This window comes from Heterocephalus glaber, unplaced genomic scaffold, assembly GCF_053883595.1.
Source record: "Heterocephalus glaber isolate CG9 unplaced genomic scaffold, H.glaber_assembly_v1.0 deba00000347, whole genome shotgun sequence".
NCBI classification, from domain to species: Eukaryota; Metazoa; Chordata; class Mammalia; order Rodentia; family Bathyergidae; genus Heterocephalus; species Heterocephalus glaber.
Window position 1 is genome coordinate 62,056,301 of NW_028258143.1, and position 19,093 is coordinate 62,075,393.

General features: G+C 35.5%; 1 protein-coding gene and 1 pseudogene across 6 annotated transcripts in view; both read right to left on the minus strand.

The window, feature by feature from the left end:
* Positions 1 to 4,586: 4,586 nt before the first annotated feature.
* The window catches only part of Nckap1 (NCK associated protein 1), a 94,118-nt gene continuing 79,611 nt past the window's right edge, over positions 4,587 to 19,093 (minus strand). For 5 of the 6 annotated variants that reach the window (XM_004868179.3, XM_004868178.3, XM_087201307.1 and 2 more), the window contains 5 exons: positions 17,464 to 17,557; positions 14,981 to 15,097; positions 14,190 to 14,299; positions 6,451 to 6,540; positions 4,587 to 5,496 (listed from right to left, as the gene is read on the minus strand). In XM_004868179.3, the coding sequence (XP_004868236.1) occupies positions 5,380 to 5,496; positions 6,451 to 6,540; positions 14,190 to 14,299; positions 14,981 to 15,097; positions 17,464 to 17,557 (528 nt within the window). In that variant the 3' untranslated portion in view covers positions 4,587 to 5,379. The remainder of the gene's footprint in view (positions 5,497 to 6,450; positions 6,541 to 14,189; positions 14,300 to 14,980; positions 15,098 to 17,463; positions 17,558 to 19,093) is intronic. The other variant, XM_013066831.3, reaches the window with a different exon arrangement.
* On the minus strand, positions 7,487 to 7,616 carry LOC147829988 (U2 spliceosomal RNA; annotated as a pseudogene).

The following is a 19,093-nucleotide window of genomic DNA, read 5'->3' on the forward strand; positions in this document are numbered from 1 at the left end:
CATGCCCTACCTTAGGGAGAAAGCATTGTATCTTTTCCATTCATATAAGGCGTTTTTGCTGGAAGTATGGAGTACATGTCTTTTACCTGTTGAGAAGGTTCTGTTCTACCTCTAGTCTCCTGATAGCTTTTTCCATGAACAGCTGTAGAATTTAGTCCAATACTTTTTCTGCAACTGACAGGATCATATAGCTTTTTCCTTTTCTCTGTTAAAATGACTTATGGGGGTGGATCTTCCAATGCTGAACCAGCACTGCCATCCCTATAATAAAACCACTTACTACATACTGCCAGATCTGACTTCTAATAGTTTTTGTTAAACAAATTTTCATTTGTTTATACTTTTCTCTTCTATTATCTTTATCCAGTTTTAGCATTAGCACAATATTGATTTGCTAAAATGAGGGGAGAAGTGTTCCTTTTTTCTGCTTTAAATGTTTCATGTAATTTATCAGTTAAAATGTGTATGAGCCTGTTGTTCTCATATAGGTAGGTTTTCAAGCTAGGAACATACTTTCTTTAATAGGTGCTATTCAAATTTTATATTTCTGAGTTTCATTAATTTATCTTCCAAGGTACTTCATAGAAGCTGTCAAATTTATTTCAAAAAAGATTTTTGTAATGTTTTCTATATCCTTTTAAATTCTGTAAGATCTGTGGTAATGTCCTCTAAATCTTGATATTGTAATTTTAAAAAATGTATAATTGATATTGTGTAATAGGAAGAAAAAAATCTAAAGGAGTAGGGGAAGTGGGAGGGGTAGGGGAAAGGAAAGAAGGGAAAAGAAAAAAATATGAGAAAAGGAAAAAAATGGAAACAAAGTCTTTGTAAATAGGGAAGGGTGGAGGGTGTGAAGGGAGGGCAGGGGAATGGGGAAAAAATAAGAACCAAGATACATTACATAAAGGTACAAGATCCCAATGATGAAAGTAACTGTATTTTACACCTAAAATGTACCAATAAACTTAATGGGAAAAAAAAGAAGTAAAACTACATCAGTAATAACCTAATCACCACAGAGTTGTTCTGCAGACTGAACGAGAGCATTATGTAGAGAAATAAGACTTCTGAGTCTGCTACATTGTAAGTTCTCAATAAACATTATTACTCTAACCAACATCTTTGGCTTCAGTGAAGGCCCTAGCATCAAGGTCAAATTTTCCCTTCCTTGCCATCTCAAGTTCTACCAGCTGGATCTTTCATCAGGCTGCATATAAAGACCCTTGCACATTTTAGCTGAATGAAGACTGAATCTACGTCCAGTTGTGCATTATCTGCTCGCCAGCTTCAGCCTTAGCCAGTGCAAGGTCTGACAATGAATTACATGCCTACATCATGCTTTCTGGCATTCAGAACTTGTGTGAAATCAGTGACCATCTGATTTCATAGTATATGGTCATATCTAAATAGGCATTTTAATAATGATGTTTCCTTTCAAATGAACATTGTATAGGTAAATTGGAGTGAAAACCTCATGTGCTTTAATAAAATGAATTCTATCCATCAGTTTGAAGGGTGAAAGTGCCTTTAGAATGCAAGGATTTTTTGCAGACTTGCCAGTCTTTCTACTAGGCACTGAAATCAGTCTGCATGCAATTAAAGACATGGAGATACAAATTCAGAAGCAGTATTTATTTATTTATTTTTTGGTACCGGGGATCGAACTCGGGACCTTGCGCTTGCGAGGCAGGCGCCGGAACCACTAAGCTAAATCCCCGGCCCTATGACTGCAGTATGTATGCAAAGTTTAGTTCATACAAGAATGGATGAAATTTTACCATCTTTAAAGTAACTTTCCACTCTGAAAATAACACCAAATGAGAGTCATATTTAATTTTCTTTTCAATTCAACACCACCAAGTAACAAGAACAAAAAATCCAAACTCTGAAATAAATCTTTTCCTCCAAAGTCAGAGACTGTGGCAAATGTTCAGAAAACGAGGGCATTTTGTCGGTTTTTAAGTTCAGGCTAAGGCCATCAAATGAACTAACAGTTCATGCTGTCACATGAAGTGCTGAAAAAAAAGATATAAGGAGCTATTTTAACAAATATTCAAACAATTCTTACAAATAACATAGCTAAAATCCCACTAAGTTGAATCACTATAATAGAATGGCATGATTACACATTACATTAATTGGAAAGTTAAAATTCACTGCCTGATAGAATTTGGGCTTGATTTAGAAGGCCTGATGGCATACAATAAACTCTACTATTTTCAGATTAATGCCATAGCATACCAGTGAATTTGTTCATCAACTAACCTGTTAAGATTGGATCTGACAACTCTGACTATATAAGCAAAGAAAAAGAGAAGGCCACCAAACAAGACAAGGAAAAGTACTAGCTAGCTAAATGAGAGGCTCCTGGAGGGGACATGGGCACTCTTCATGTACTGACACCACTGGTACACTTCTTTCCAGCTTCTTACGCCTGGGCAAGTTTGTGCTTGCCTCCTAAGCCTTTCCCTTCACTGTTCCTCCCTCTGTTCATGCTCCTCCTCTATGTGTCAGCTTAAGTGTTTTTGTCTTACAGAGGTTTCCCCTGATGACATGTTTGCAAGTGGCCTGCTTACTGCCTGCCTCCCAGTGTAGCATGCTGTATATTCCCCATCACTATCAAAAGTTGGTCCTTTACTGTCTACCATTACTAAAATGCAAACTCATCTGTGAAAAGGGGAATTTCTCTATTTTGCTCACCATTATATTCAGGTATTTAGAAATATTTGCTGATTGAGTAGGAACGTGGCAGAAATCAAGTAATTTTACTTCTTAGAAATGTCCTAAGGAAATAAGTCAAGTTCACCAAGCTATAGACACAAGATATTAATAATAATGAAAAACCAAGAATTACCTAAATGTCTATCCAAATAAACTTATTAAATTAGTTGCAGCATATATAGAGGCATTAAAAAGAACATTAAAGACATTTTTCTTCTACTGAGTGAAATAAGCCTATTACAGGTCAGTATGTATGGAATGAAATATTACTGTAGAAAAAAACCCAACAGTATGATATAGTACGTGTTCAGAAGAAAATGACAAAGATTAAAACATTAAACATAATGGTTGTCAATTTACTTTTAACTAACTTTCTGACAAGTTATCCTTGCTCCAACAACCTCCCACGGTTTTTATCTGGGGGTGGGAAAAGGTGTAGAAAAACAATAAAACAGAATAGAATACCTAAATAGTAAATATGTTTTGCTTTATGAAAATGAAAAAATTGGACAAGAAAAATTCCAGGTGACTATGAAAAAGTGATTTTTTTTTCTTGGCCTAATAGTGGTAGAATATGGCTTATCTACATCCTTCCGCTATCCTACATATTCCCTTTTTTTTTTGGTACAAGAGATCGAACTCAGGACCTTGCACTTTCAAAGCAGGCATGGTGCCACTGAGCTAAATTCCTGTATCTCCCACATATTCCAAAGTGCACATATTCAAATGCCTACTTTATTTCTCTAGATAGCCCTGCCAATAAATTTATTACCACTTTGGGATCCTAATATTTTGAAACAATAAGCTTAAATCTTAAAGTGATTACATTAAGCCTGAAAATATTCTATGTAAAAAAAGTCTCCCTTTAAAAAATTTCTTATGGAACTATTAAACTTTCCAAACAGTGACAGTTATTCCCTTCTTTAAATATAAACAGGACAGATCATACACAAAACAAAAGTCTGGGGCCGGGGATTTAGCTCAGTGGTTCCGCCGGCTGCTTCACAAGTGCAAGGTCCCGAGTTCGATCTTCAGTACCAAAACAAAACCAAAAACAAAACAAACAAAACAAAACAGAAGTCTGATCGTGTGGCACACTGATTTCATTCTGCTCTGAACAAAGAACATTAGAGCTGATTTCACAGCAGTCAACACAGCCACCGTGTCTGTGTAGGAAGCTGTGACATCCAGACACACTGACAGCAATCAGAAAGCACAACATCCGGCTACTTTTCACACTAATTAGCTGCTTTGCCCTCCACACCAGCCAGCAGACAGAGGCTTCTCACACATTTCCTGCTCACTGATGTGGCAACCATCAACATTCGCACTAGTTCCATGTTCATTCAATTTCTCTCATTCTTTTAAATATTCCATTTGGTAATACATATAATTAGCAAGGTGATGGCATATAAGCTGTCTTTTACATTATAAACAATGTTATGCAATTTTAATTTCTACATTTAAGATTTATTCCAGTAGAACATTTTTCAAAAGATTTAAGTGAGTAATAGTTGGGCCTCATATCAAATGTTGTACTTAGGTATTCCTAAACCATGGTTTTTTTTGCAGTACTGGGGATTGAATTCAGGACCTTATTCTTGCAAGGCAGGTGCAGTGCCACTGAGCCAAATCTCTGGCCCCTCAGTTTATTTTAAACCAAGTTTGAACTAAAACTTGCAGTTTGGCATGATGACAAGCATCTGTAATCTCAGCTCTCGGGAGGTGGAGGCAGGAGGACTATGAGTTCAAGACTATCCTAGACTACATATCAAGACCCTGAATTAAAAAAGAAAAAAGAAAGAAACTTTCACATTGTTGAGTAAAACTTTTCAAAGATCTTCATAAAAAAATCAATCAAGATGTGATATAGTCTAGTGTTTATTTTATGTTATGGCAGGTACACTTGAATTTCAAAAATTTAAAACATATAAAAAGTGGTTAGGGACTAAGATTTGTATCAACAGTTGATAAATGTCTAAGACTGTTTATTATACAGCAGGATACAATGGTAGTGCTAATGCCAACAGGGCACCATGGATGTTAGTCTAAAAATTATCACTAAGCTTTGTACAAGCAACAACATATGCTGCCGTTACAATTTCAGGACATGTTCTGCTTCTAGTGCCAAGCAGTCTTTAACATTTTTAATGTTATACAGTGTTATTTAGTTTGGCAAATGTTTCAAAATAAAGTAGAAATGTATTCATAACATCACAGAAATGCACATCCAATTTTGTTTTCAGTAAGAATCATAGGTACAGATCAGAACTCTTCCCTATATGAAATAATTTACACACAGATAAATGCTATATCACTATCTAAAATAATCACTAAATACAGTTGTTTCAGAAATAAACAGGCATCAGAAATAAACAGGCAACGTTTTTCATCATCAAATATCAAAAACATGTTTTCAAATGAAACTCTAAAATTATAGGAATAATTTCAGTGAATTCAGTGAATGTGCAACCTAAATCAACCAAGTATGTTGTAGTACAACCATATTAAGAAACCAATGATCAGAAAATACAACCATATGAAAGAAATTTATAATCCACAAAATTGTTTTTCAGGCCTTAAGGTAAAATAGTTCCACAGTTTACAGATGAAACCGAGGCAACAAAAATGCGTGCTTGTCTTGAATTAGCAGATATTCTATGCAGAAGATGTAACACTTTGTTTGTAGACAGCATGGTATGCATTTCTCAGCAACACATAAGGAAAACAAGATTCCAAAAGATCCATTGTCAGGAATGGTGATTCCTGTACAATCTGCAAAATTCCAAAAATGCATCAAAATTTAAGTCATTTATAATGGAAACACATTTAAAAGTAGAAAGCCATTATTTCTATGCTGTTCTTATTAGAAACAGAAAACAAATTATTTCCTTTTACTTGAAAATCTTAAAATATAAAAATGCCACAATGATTTCTACCAGAATGTTTTAAAAATGTTACTTTTCAATTAAATCAATCAATCAATCAATGGGAACAAAATGAGCACTTTCATTGTCCTCAACAATATACAAGACATAAAAGAATAAGACAATATTTGAAAAGCAGTCCCTACCATTAAGCTTAACCAGGGACTAAAAACTAAGCTAGAAAGCAAAATTAAATATAAGACTAACCATAACGGGAAAGCTACGGAGTTCAAAGGGGAAAAAAGATTTTAATGTAGGCCAGAGTAATCCAGAAAGACCACTTGAAAAAGGTCTGAGAATGGGGTGTGCTGAGTCATTAGGACAGACACAGATCTCTGCAGGTAGGGAAGGAAATGACTCTCACATGAAGAAGAGCCACATGGTAGATAGAAACAAGTATATATGGTTCAGACACTGCAAATAAACTGAGAAGGCAAGAGAATTACAGGTTATATTAAATGGGCAGAACAGAGTCAGAATGTACAAAACTCAGTAAAGTGGAAAAGCACTGATATTGATATTTTAGAAAAAATAAGACTCAAGTGTTTCCCAACTGGTTGAAAACCTACTCATAAAAGAATACCCTACACAGTCAATGCTTATCTTTGATTTTATTGTTTTCTGATGTTAACCTAATGGTAAAATAAGGCTGATGTGAGTCTTTACAAAAATATTTAAAGAAATGATATAGCTTGGGAGGAAAGAAGACAAGACACAAAAAAGCACTTCAACTTGCCAAGAAATGACACTAAAAAATGACTGAAACATTTTTGTTATTATTAAAAATTAAAATGAGACTTACCATATCTAGTAGTAAATAAACAGATTCTCTATTTCGTGTTGTTGTTTTATCTGTCTCCTGGCCAATTTTCAGTAGGCTGGAGGATGCAAGCTTAAAAGCACACATATGTATTTAAGTGAGTTTTTTATTGTTGTTTTTTAATTTTATTTTTGGTACTGGGAATCAAACTCAGGACCATGGGCTTATAAGGCAGGCCTGGTGCCACTGAGCTAAATCCCTAGACCTTTAAGTGAGTTTTTCAATGAAATGTTGATTAGTCACTTGTCTATTTTCAGTATGCTTCAATTTCCAACATATTTCAATCACTCAGTGCTATCTATAAAATATGCAGCAATTAAATAACAAGGTGAGCTAATATCTTACATTCAAGCAGTAATTTAAAGCTATCAAGGTTTAAAAATGTAATCAAACATTCTTACTGGTCTTTAAAATTGGTATTTTCCAGAACAAGTCTTTTTCTTAAAAAGTTTCAAATTATTTTCTCTCTTCCCAGTACCAGTATTAACTATACAATAGTTCCTACACCCACCTCAGCTACCTTATCCATGGTTTCACTTTCCAAGGGAAAATGTGGTCAGAAAACATTAAATGGAAAATTCCAGAAATAATTCACAAGTTTGAACTGCATGTGAGGAAAGCTTGTGCCATCCTTCTCTATCCTGCCAGGAACACACATGAACCATCAATTTGCTACCTGCCTCAGTTACCAGACTGATTATCCCAGTAATGTAGTGTTTGTGTTCAAGTAATCCTTTTCATTATGGCCCCAGTACAAAACAGCAGTGATGTTGGCATTTTGGATAAGCTAAAGAGAAGCAATAAGTATTTCCTTTAAAGGTAAAAGTTTTGAGTTTATGGAGAGACAAAGAAAAAACAAATCCCACGTTAATAGTGTTAAGATCCACAGTAAGAACCAATCTTCTAAATTATGAAGGAAAGAGAAATTTGTGCAAGTTTTGCTGTGGTACCTCAAAGTGTGAAAAGTTATGGCCCCAGAACACAGTTTAAATGCCTAAGATGGAAAAGGCATTAAGTTTGGGGGTAGAAGACAGGACCAAGAACTGTGTTCCAGTTAATGGCGACATGTCACACCAGAAAGCACTGAGCCTATCCAAAGACTAAAACATTTACTACACTTGATCTTAGCCAAAAGGCCAAGAAGAGATGATAAACCATTTACTGCATGTAAAGGCTGGTTGTGCAGATTCAGGAATAGATCTGGACTGAAAACTATCAAAATTACTGGAGAGGTTGCATTTTCCAATGAAGAATTTGCTGCCACAGTCTTCAACTGTGATGAAACCAGGCTCTCCTGCAGGAAGATGCCAAAAAGAATCGACATTCATACAAGTGCAATGGTGGTACCAGGGCACAAAACACAGATACTTTGTGGTGGTGCTGCAGGGCAGATCACAGCGTACAGAACAAGGAACACAAGTGATCTCAAAAACAAAAATTGTTCTGGCAACATGATCAGAAAGTGTGGGCAACAGTCATCTTATGTAGTGGTTCTATCAAACCTTCACCCCAGAAATGAAAAAACAGTTGGAAAAGGAAAGGTTGGACTTTTAAGTCCTATTAGGAATAGATAATGCACCTGGTCAACCTGGAATCTCTCTGCTATGAAAATGAAAATGAACAGATTGTACTTTTACCTCCAAATACAATCTCATGCTTGAGCTCCTTGACCAGAGCATTAGTCTGTCAAAGCTACCAACATCTGTCTAGTATCTGACTGCATGCAATCAGCAACTGAGGCACATACAAACATCAGTTAATCTGGACATAATGCAAGTGGCTGGAAACCATTCATTACTGCTGATGCAGTAACATTCATCAAAGCTGCAATGGAGGAATAAAAACCAGAAACTACATGAAGAACTTATGCAGTGAAGTCATGAAAGAGTTTAAATGGTTCTCAAGGGACTAATGGAAAAGTTAGGAAAATCTTTCACACAGCAAGACAAGTTGGTGAAGTAGGGTTTGCCAACATGCTTGATGAGGACAGTATTCGAGTCCATTAAGTGTTAATAAATAAGGAAATGGAAGAACTTGATGAGTCATACACTGAGGAAGAGGAAGAAGAAACCGAAACAGAGCTAGCAATGTGGACATGACTGAAATTTGCCAATGTGTCTCAAATTGCAGACTTTGAGGACAAAATAATCGAAGACAGTCTTTGGCTGGATAAGGCACTGAAGTTGCCTCTCTGTGGTCACCAAAGGATTATAAACTCTGTAGCAATACTTTGATAAGTTAAAAAGAGACAACAGCTTCTGATTACAATGTTCTTCGACAAGGCTTCAGAAAAACAACAATCAAGACAAGACTAAGATTATAGATTATCAAATTCCAGACTTCCACTACCCAAAACTCATAAATGAGCGCCAGTTTCTACCTGTATTGTGCCTCATTCTTGGAGCACCTGCACTCTTCCCTTCAGTGCATCTTAAATTTGACTGTAATAAGTCTTTCTCAGACGACTTTTACTGATAGGACCTGAAAATTCTTTTTCTGTGAAAGGAGTCAGCAAACCTGCATACTTACTTTAAAAAGGTATGTTTATGCTGCCTGCCTCACAAGCACAAGGTCCCAAGTTCGATCCCCAGTACCAAAACAGAAGGTATATTTAGTTCTTTATTTCAGCTTCAGGGACCCTCAGACACAGCCCAGTGACATCTTTCTGGGTGAGCCAGGTCCAGGAGGTAAAAAAAAGAAGCATATTTTGATGTGTACTGTGGAGGTGCCCAGCACCCGGAAGGAAGCTCCCCGCCTCCATCCCAGGGTCCAAGGGCAGAGAAGCTCAGCCAGTCCCAGCACCCAGAAGGAAGCTCCCCAACTCCATCCCAAGATCCTAGGGCAGAGAAGGTGAGCTGGTCCCAGCACCCGGAAGGAAGCTCCCCGCCTCCATCCCAGGCTCCTAGGGCAGAGAAGCTCAGCCAGTCCCAGCACCCGGAAGGAAGCCCCTGCCTCCAACCCAGGCTCCTAGGGCAGAGAAGGTGAGCCAGTCCCAGCACCCAGAAGGAAGCTCCCCCGCAACCATCCCAAGTTCCTAGGGCAGAGAAGCTGAGCCAGTCCCAGAACCCGGAAGGAAGCTCCCCCGCCACCATCCCAAGTTCCTAGGGCAGAGAAGCTGAGTCGCGTGGGCGCCAGAAGCTCCCCCACCCCGCCCCGCTGCCCCCGTGGAAATGAGAAGACACATAAACAAGCCTCAAAAACAGACTTCCAGATCACCTAAGGCAACCCCAAAGGGAAATGAGATGGAACAATCTGATACTCAACCACCTGGACTCTCTGACCTGCCAACAAAAGAGGATCTGGGAAAAATGAAATCAGAAATAATTACTCAGATAACAGCAAAGATTTTGCTCATGGTGCAAGACATGATTAATAAATCTAGAGAGGACACAGATAAAACAATAGAGGATCTGAGGAACATGATGGAATCCCAACACAGGAAACAAATGGAATCCATAAAACAGATACAAACAGATTTCCAGGAGATTAAAAACTCCATGGAAAGTCTGTGCAGCAGAATGAACCAATGTGAGGATAGAATTTCACATATAGAAGATAAGATTGCAATTAGTGACCAGGAAAAGAAAAATTCCTTTAAAATTATAAGGGAACACGAGAAATCAATCCAGCAGCTGCTAGATGATGCAAAGAAGAATAACATAAGACTGATTGGAGTCAATGAAGAAAGAGGAGAGAGTGCAGATGACATAAAAAAACTGTTCACAGAAGTGATGGCAGAAAACTTCCCAAGGAGGGGAAAAGAACTTGACATACAGATAAGTGAGGCATATAGGACTCCAACTAGCCATGATGAAAAAAGTCTACACATAGGCATATAATTGTTAAGATTCCAGAAACCCAACAGAACAAAATTCTACAAGCACTTAGAGAAAAGAAACAAATCACACACAAAGGAAAGCCCATCAGAATCACAGCAGACTTCTCAATGCAAACCCTCAAGGCAAGAAGAGCTTGGAGTGATATATTTCAAACCCTAAAGGAAAAGAGCCTCCAACCCAGATTGATGTACCCTGCAAAACTATCTTTCAAAACTGATGGAGAAATAAGATACTTTCATGACAAAGAGCACCTTAGGAACTTCGTGAATACCAAACCAGCACTCAAAAAAATTTTAGACAATACCCTAGGAAAAGACAATGAGGATCACAACCCAAGGAAACCCACCAGAATGAATCCATTGGGCGTGACAAATTAAAGGCAAAGGGGGAGAATCCAACAAAAAGAAAAAGTCCTGAGAAGGCTTTTAAAACTTTGAACTTCATCTCCCTAATGAGTGTATAATTCAACCTTATTACTGTACTGATTAGTATTTTTCTGATTCTAGAGTTACACACCATTCCTTGTGCTATACTGGCTATTTATCATCTTATGTCTACATTTTAATTGGGTTGTCTATTAATGAGCTCTAAGAATTCTTTATATATTCTGCTCATAGGTTATATGCATTGTAAATATGGTCTGTTTAAGGACTTTGCATTTTTATAATGTCATTTAAAGTTCTAAATTTGAATGGAATCTCATTTATCAATTGTTTTCTTTTATACAACATGTTTTTCGTATCCTAGGTAGTTCTTGCCTATCCTGAATTCATAAATATTTTCCCTTATAATTTCTTCTTAAAGTTTTACACTTTTAGGCTTTCTTATTTAGGATCATATATCCCTTCAAGTTATTTTCATGTATGGAAAAAAAGGGTTGAGGCTAATTTTTTATATACAGATACCAGGTGCTCTAGTGCCATTTGCTGAAAACACTATCTCTTCCTCGGCTCTTGAATTGAGTTTATATTCTATGAAATGCTAATGTTAAATAATCTTTCAAAACTCAGTGGACCATATATGTGTGGTTCTATTTCTAGATTCTGTTTTATTCAAATGATCTATGTCTTTCCTTACACCTACACTGCCTTGACTACTGTTGCTTTAGAAGAAGTCTTAAAATTAAACGTCTTCCAACACTGTTTTTGTTTTTAACTTTTCTAGGTCCTTTGTACTCCTACATAACTTTTAAATTTCAATATCCAATTCTTCATTTATAGCAAGTATACACAGACCTGAATTTTTATATATACCTTGTGTTTTCTAATCCTGCTAAATTCAAATACAAGTTCTAGGGGGTCCTAGAAATTTCTTAGTATTTTCTCTGTAGATGATCATTTCATCTACATATAAAGATTTTGCTTCTACCTTGCCAATCCTATCCTAATTGTGTCATTTTATTGGCCAACTATTTTGGTGGGGCCTAGGTTTCAAAGCCTAATGGACAGATAAAGAGTAGGCATATCTGCCCTTGTTCCCCACCTTAAGGAGAAAGCATTGTATCTTCTGCATTCATATGAGGTGTTCTTGCTGGAAGTATGGAGTACATGTCTTTAATCTGTTGAGAAGGTTCTGTTCTACTTCTAGTCTCCTGATAGCTTTTACCATGAACAGCTGTAGAATTTAGTCCAATACTTTTTCTCCAACTAGTGACAGGATCATATGGCTTTTGCCTTTCCTCTGTTAAAATGATGACTTTTGGGGGTGGATCTTCCAATGCTGAACCAACACTGCCATCCCTATAACAAAACCACTTTCCACATCCTGCCAGATCTGACTTCTAATAATTTCGTTAAACGAATTTCTACGTTCATACTTTTTTCTTCTATTACCTTTATCCAGTTTTGGGATTAGCACAATGTTGAGTTCCTAAAATGAGGGGAGAAGTGTTCCTTTTTTCTGCTTTAATTGTTTGATATAATTTATCAGTTAAAATGTTTATGAGCCTGCTGGTGTCATATAGGTAGGTTTTCAAGCTAGGAATATACTTTCTTTAATAGGTGTTATTCAAATTTTATATTTCCTCCAGAGTTAGTTTCATTAATTTGTCTTCCAAGGTACTTCTTAGAAGTTATCAAATTTATTTCAAAAAAGAGTTTTGTAATATGCTTTCTATATCCTTTTAAATTCTGTAAAATCTGTGGTAATGTCTCCTAGATCTTAATATTGTAATTTAAAAAATGTAGAACTGATATTGTGTGACAGGAAGAAAAGGTCTAAAAGAGCAGGGGAATTGGAAGGGGTAGGGGAAGGGAAAAAAGGGAAAGGAAAAAATATAAGAGGAAAAAAATGGAAACAAGGTCTTTTCAAATAGGTAAGGGTGGAGGGGGTGAAGGGAGGGCAAGGGAAGGGGAAAAAAAATACGAACCAAGAGACTATGTAATGGTACAAGATCCCAGTGATGATTGTAACTGTATTTTATACCTGAAATGTACCAATAAAGTTAAAGAGGAAAAAAACAAAAACAAAAACAGTACCAAGGATCCTCAACCACTGACATCTTCTGACCTTGACACTGTTATAGTTCCATGACCCAGGATCACCCTACACAGGTGATTCTCCTTCTGAGATCGTGTGAGAAGGCTAACAGGACCCCAATGCTGTGACACAATGAGCGTTTGTAAAGTACAATAGGGTACTGTGACAGAGGCAGACCACATTCATGTAACTCTGATTACTAGTTATTTTTGTTAAATTTTACCATAGGTATGTATGTATGTATAGGAAAACTGTGTGTGTGTGTGTGTATATATATATATATATATAAACAGTGTATGATATATAGTATACATAATATATACTGAAATCTATCTAAGTATCTATCCATCAATCATTCACTACTATGGTAAGGGGAACTACTCATAGCTTACGTCCCAAATAAGATGACAATTTTACACTTGAGACAGTGTGAGATTAGGACAGTTTCTGAATGAAATAAAGTGGAGTGGAAAGAAAATTTAAATATTTTTAAAATTAGTTTTTTGGGTACATTTTAGGTATACAATATAATGACATTCATTCATCACTGGAAATCTGCACCGCTACATAATCTCTCTTTGTTCTTATTTTTGAAAACTTAAATATTTTTAATGTTTTCCTTGAAATGGAAGTTTCTTTCTCAAGTTACTGTTGAATTTGATTTTTAAACTAAAGAATATATATATTTTTTACACTTGATCTTAGCCAAAAGGCCAAGAAGTGATATATATATATATTTTTTAAAAAGCCAACAGAATTCATAACTGAAAAAGAAGCAAATATTCTGGAATTCATTAATTATGCCATGTGTTGAAATGTATGCTAAGTATTGAAAGATTACATTGATAAAGAATTATACTGCTACAGAAACTAAGAGCTCTATTTTGTAAGGCTAGAGTTACCACTGTTTGGGTAGTATGTAGTATTTTTTATTGTTGAGCCTGTGACTGTTAACAGGCTTTTTTCTACATAAATGGAAATAAATCAAATATATTTTTCATAGGAAACATTCTCTATCTTTGCCTCTATTTTCCTGTTATTTTTTTCCCCCTTTCAAACTACAGGAAAACTTCTAGGGAAGTCCAAACATAGGCTTAGGAGAAGAAAAAAAAAAAAAGATCATATTGTAGAGTTCTAGAAGTCAGTGAGAGACTTCTAATTTAGAGGAAAAAAGTTGTAAATTGCTCTTTAATTTTCATACGCTGGGATTTCACCAGTTCTTCCCTTAAAAAGAAAAAACTTAAAAAGAAAATGAAATTCACATATTTGAGAAAAGAATTCGAAGACAAATCCACCCAAAACTGCAGTAAAATAAAACAAAAGGGAATTTACTGTTATATCTCATAGTCCTTTAATTTTTAATTTCGTCATAAAATGTCATGAGTTTTATTTGATGATACATACCGCCAGAAATTCTTTAAGACGGTCTTCAATGCTTCCTTTGTGAATTGTAAACAAAGCTGCAGCAATCTGGTTGATGGCTTTAGCCAAACAATGTATGTTGTTGCAGTGCCCTAAGAAAGTACAACAGAGTTGTACAGATTCTGTGCGGCCAGAAATACTGAATAACATATCGAAGGCAATGCTTTAATGATTTCACAATTTACATAGTGACATGATTAAATGCAGAGATGGGATACAAACTGACTTGCTTTCCTTTTACCTTCAAGAGGACTAGTGTTTTTAAAAATAGTGTAGCAAGGGAGCAACAATGATCAGTTCTGTATATCAAATAGGTACTTTACAAAATTCCTACCATCTTGGAAACTTAAAATCCTTTTTATTATTCAATCCTTAAAATAATCCTATGACTTTAGATACTCCCTCACCATCCTCTACCATGCACACATTCAGATGTCTGAGCTCACTTATACACATTCCTTATGTGAGAAAACTGGGATTTCAAAAAGAAAAAGAGACTACCCTCAGGTTATACGGCGGCTAAGTGGCAGAATTTAAGCAGTATTTTATTATCAATGAGCATCAATTACTTGAAGAGAAAAGTATCTTTTATGCTACAACCAGTGATTTCCCACTGCCAAGACAATTTTCTACCTCAGGTTATACAGCGGCTAAGTGGCAGAATTTAAGCAGTATTTTATTATCAATGAGCATCAATTACTTGAACGGAAAAGTATCTTTTATGCTACAACCAGTGATTCCCCACTGCCAAGACAATTTTAAACCACTATTACCTTCTATAGCAGGGCTGTACTGAGACATCACATTACTAGCCAGTGTTGGTAAAGAAACTGCTACAAAGACCATGAGAAGGCAGGCAATTTTATATTCTTCTTCTGGACTAATATTTTCTAAGAGAAAGAAAATTAAGAATAAAATAAAGTTATTCCTTCAACAGTTGAGCTGATAATCTAGACAAATTTTTTAGTAAAAATTAGTTATTTGAAAATATATTCACTATTTTACTAAAAAATACCAAATTAAAGTGTTTTACCAGAGTTCTATAGAACTAGCCCAAATTTTGTTATACTAATATAATACAAAGTAGAAATACATTTATCAGTACTGGCTATTATCTATTCAGGCATATTTTAAAAACTTCTAATAAAACTAGTAAGGCAAGATTTTATTATTTTAAATTATAAGGTATAGAATAAAAAAATTACAGTTAGGACAAATGAATCCTAAAATTCCCTGACTGAAACTGATGAGAAATTATTTTATAAGAAAATTCTATTTACAGTATTGAAAATTTATCTTATAAATTATTCTGCAAAATCACCAAAAATTTTAATTTTTTTTCTGAAAGATGATTATGATTTAAAACGAACTATTTAAAAGATATAAATTGGGAAAATGCACTGCATTTCTAATCACTCCCTTTTTAATGACAGAGGGTTCAGTTATGAAGTATCTAGTAATGCCCTAAAGCTCTTAAGATAATAACCTTTCCTAAAATATCCCTTGTAACATGTACTCAAATTGTGAGCTATCTCATCTACTTGACTTATCTGCTTCCTAGGAATTTGTAGTTACCATCTATCCATCATATATAATCAAGAACTGAACATAAGAAAAAAGCCACAAAAGTTTTAAACTTTTGGTTATTTAAAAAAAGCTGTAGGGGCCGGGGAATTAGCTCAGTGGTTCCGGCACCTGCCTCGCAAGCACAAGGTCCCTTGGTACCAAAAAAAAAAAAAAAGCTGTAGCAAATTTAGTAATATTTATCTATATAACTATAATTAACATACTATGTGAATAAAGAAACAAAAAGCAGTTATTCTTAAATCAGAAAAAAAATCTGATGAACTCAGGAGAATACCCTAATACTACTGCCTCAAGGGGGTCTGTGGGTACCTCAGTAACAGAAAGTGATGAAATTCTATTTACATTGTACACAAATTCAGAGTTATCTAGAGCAGTGATGGCGAACTTTTAGAGCTTTCAATGACAACAAACAGCTGGCTGCAGCATGCATCCCATAGATTCGCCACCACTGATCTAGAGCATTCTAGATACTACATTTCACAGGGCGGACCTTAATATTTTGTAAATGTTTGATACTATATAAAAAGCACAGGGCCGATAGCTCAGTGGCACCATGCTTGCCTCATAAGCACAAGGTCCTGAGTTTGATCCCAGTACCAAAAAGAAAGAAAGAAAGAAAGAAAAAAAGCATAAACTCTATATGGAGAATAACTCTAATCCACTATTAAAATGGGACACCTTTTTCTAGATATCAATTATTTGCTATCAAATGGACCGCTTTCTATCAAAAAATGTTATCTTCCCATCTCCAAAATACTTCTTGCAGTCTGGGAGTGTAGTTCAATAGTACACCATGTGCTTGGTTTGGCATGCATGAGGCCCTGGGTTTGAGTACCAGCACTACCCTGCCTCTTGCTGCTAATTTTATGTCTTTGTTCCCTTTTATACTGAAACTCTTGATGTATTGTGCACTTACTATCTCCAGTTCCTTTCTCCCCATTCACCAAGAAGTGGTCTCTAATCAGTTCTTTGCCATTTAATATCTGCTGACATTGACTTTGTCAGCATATTTCTATATAGCTGACCATCCCCTTCCTACTTTCTTGGCTTAAAAATTTTTTTAAATTTTAATTTCATTTAAAAAATAAATTTACTTTCAATGAAAAACAAAATTTTTAAACCAACAATTTACCTTCAATGATCCCCCCCCCACCCCGTTTTCTTGGAACCTGCTCTCTCCTAGTGTGCCCCCCACAACACGCTCAGGACCTTGCGCTTGCCAGGCAGGCGCAGTGCCACTGAGCTATATGCTCAGCTCCCCCCTCTCTTTTTTCCCCCTTTTTAAAATTTGACTTCACTGGCCTTTTCTTCTCTCTCTTTATTGTTATTATTATTATTGTTTTGGTGGTTCTTTCTCTTGTTCTGAGGTCTTAAAATTGGAGTGGCTCACGGTTCAGACTGATTTTCTTCACTGTTGCATCTACCCACACTAAATGCTTTATTAACCTCACCCAGTTCTAAGGCTTAACATCTGCATAACTATGCTGTAACAGGAGCTCCAGAAGGCAGGGATCTTTGTCTTTCCTGTACTGATATACAATATTCTAATTACCAATGATAGTAACCATACAGCTTAATACAAAGTAGGCATTTGAATAATACCATACCTGTACCTATGTGGCCCTGGCAATTTTAATAACAGCACTATATATTTACTAATGCATTTTACCTGATTTTTGTGAAGAAAGAGCTACCACCAAGGCAGGATCAATCTCACAAGGTAATCCAGCAGCTGATGATAACTCATACACATTCATTGCAACCTGAAAAAAATACAATTACAGAGTATAAAACATTCTAACAAATCTCTGAGAAAGTTCACTTTTGTAAGAAAATATTTATTGGTCAAATCAGAGTCTACTTACAAAAACATCAATTTCTGAAACTTGGTTGAAGCAGAAACTACATACATACTACATACATAACCTATATCAAAAAACTGACTATTGTATGATGTGCTACTGGTTATAACTTCCTAACGTTAGGCCAAACAAAATTTGAAAACTTTCTGTGGCAGATTATAAGACAATTATTCTAAAGTTACTATTTTCCCTAAAAGTATAAATGTAAAAATATCAAGTCAAAGGAGATGAATGACCAAAAGTGAAACAAGATTACTAGATCTATGTCGATGAATATAACTGCTTATGAAAAATCATAGTAGTTTAATGGTCAATCACATCATATCTATAAATATGGCAAATTATACATTATAATAAATTCTAAAGTATTAATTTTGAAATCTTAGGACTTCTAGCAACTAAAGTAATCTTTTCCGCATCACAAAAGATTGACTATTCAAGACATTCTGATTGTTCAAAACTACAGTTAAAACCGATCTACATAATTGGCTGCCTCTTACACTGCAATAAAAAACCCCTCAGAAATAAGATTGTACAGCTTAGAATAAATGGAATCATGCCATATATTATAGTCTAGATAAACACATTTGGGATATATTATCCCGCACACACAAATGAACTCAAAATGGACCACAGGTCAAATTATAAGAGCTAGAACAACAAAACTTGTGGAGGAAAATATAGGCATAATTCGTCAGGACACTGAGTTAGGGAATGATTTCTTATACATGATACCAAAAGCACAAATAAAAAAAGAAAAAACACAAATTGGACTTCAGTGAAATTAAATTCTTCTGTGCTTCAGAGGACACAGCCAAGAAAATGAAAAGAAAACTCAAAGAATCAGAAAATATTTTGCAAATCAGATACCTGTTAGTGGACTTATGTCCAAGATATATAAAGAATTCTTATATTCCAAAAAGAAAAAGACAACCTAACTTAAACAATCGGCAAAAGCTCTAAAGAAAGTATTACATTTCTCTAAAGATACATAAATACCAACAAATACATGAAAGGATGTTTTGTTCAATATCATCTGGCATCATGGAAATGGAAATCAAAACATGAGATATCACTTCACGCTTACTAGGACAGCTACAATCAAGAAGACAAGTATTTGTGAGAATACAGAAAACATGAAACCCTTATACACTGCTGGTGAGAAAGCAGAACTGTATATTCACTTTGAAAACAGTCTGGAAGTTCCTCAAAAAGCTAAACACATGGGCCAGGGATTTAGCTCAGTGGTTTCGCCACCTGCTGCACAAGTGCAAGGACCTGAATTCGATCCCTGGTACCAAAAAAACAAAAAAGGCTAAACACACAATTTATCTATGACTCAGCAATTACACTCTTGGAATACACCGAGAGAAATGAAAACATATGTTGACACAAAACATTAAACATAGTCGTTCACACCAGCATTACTTATAATAA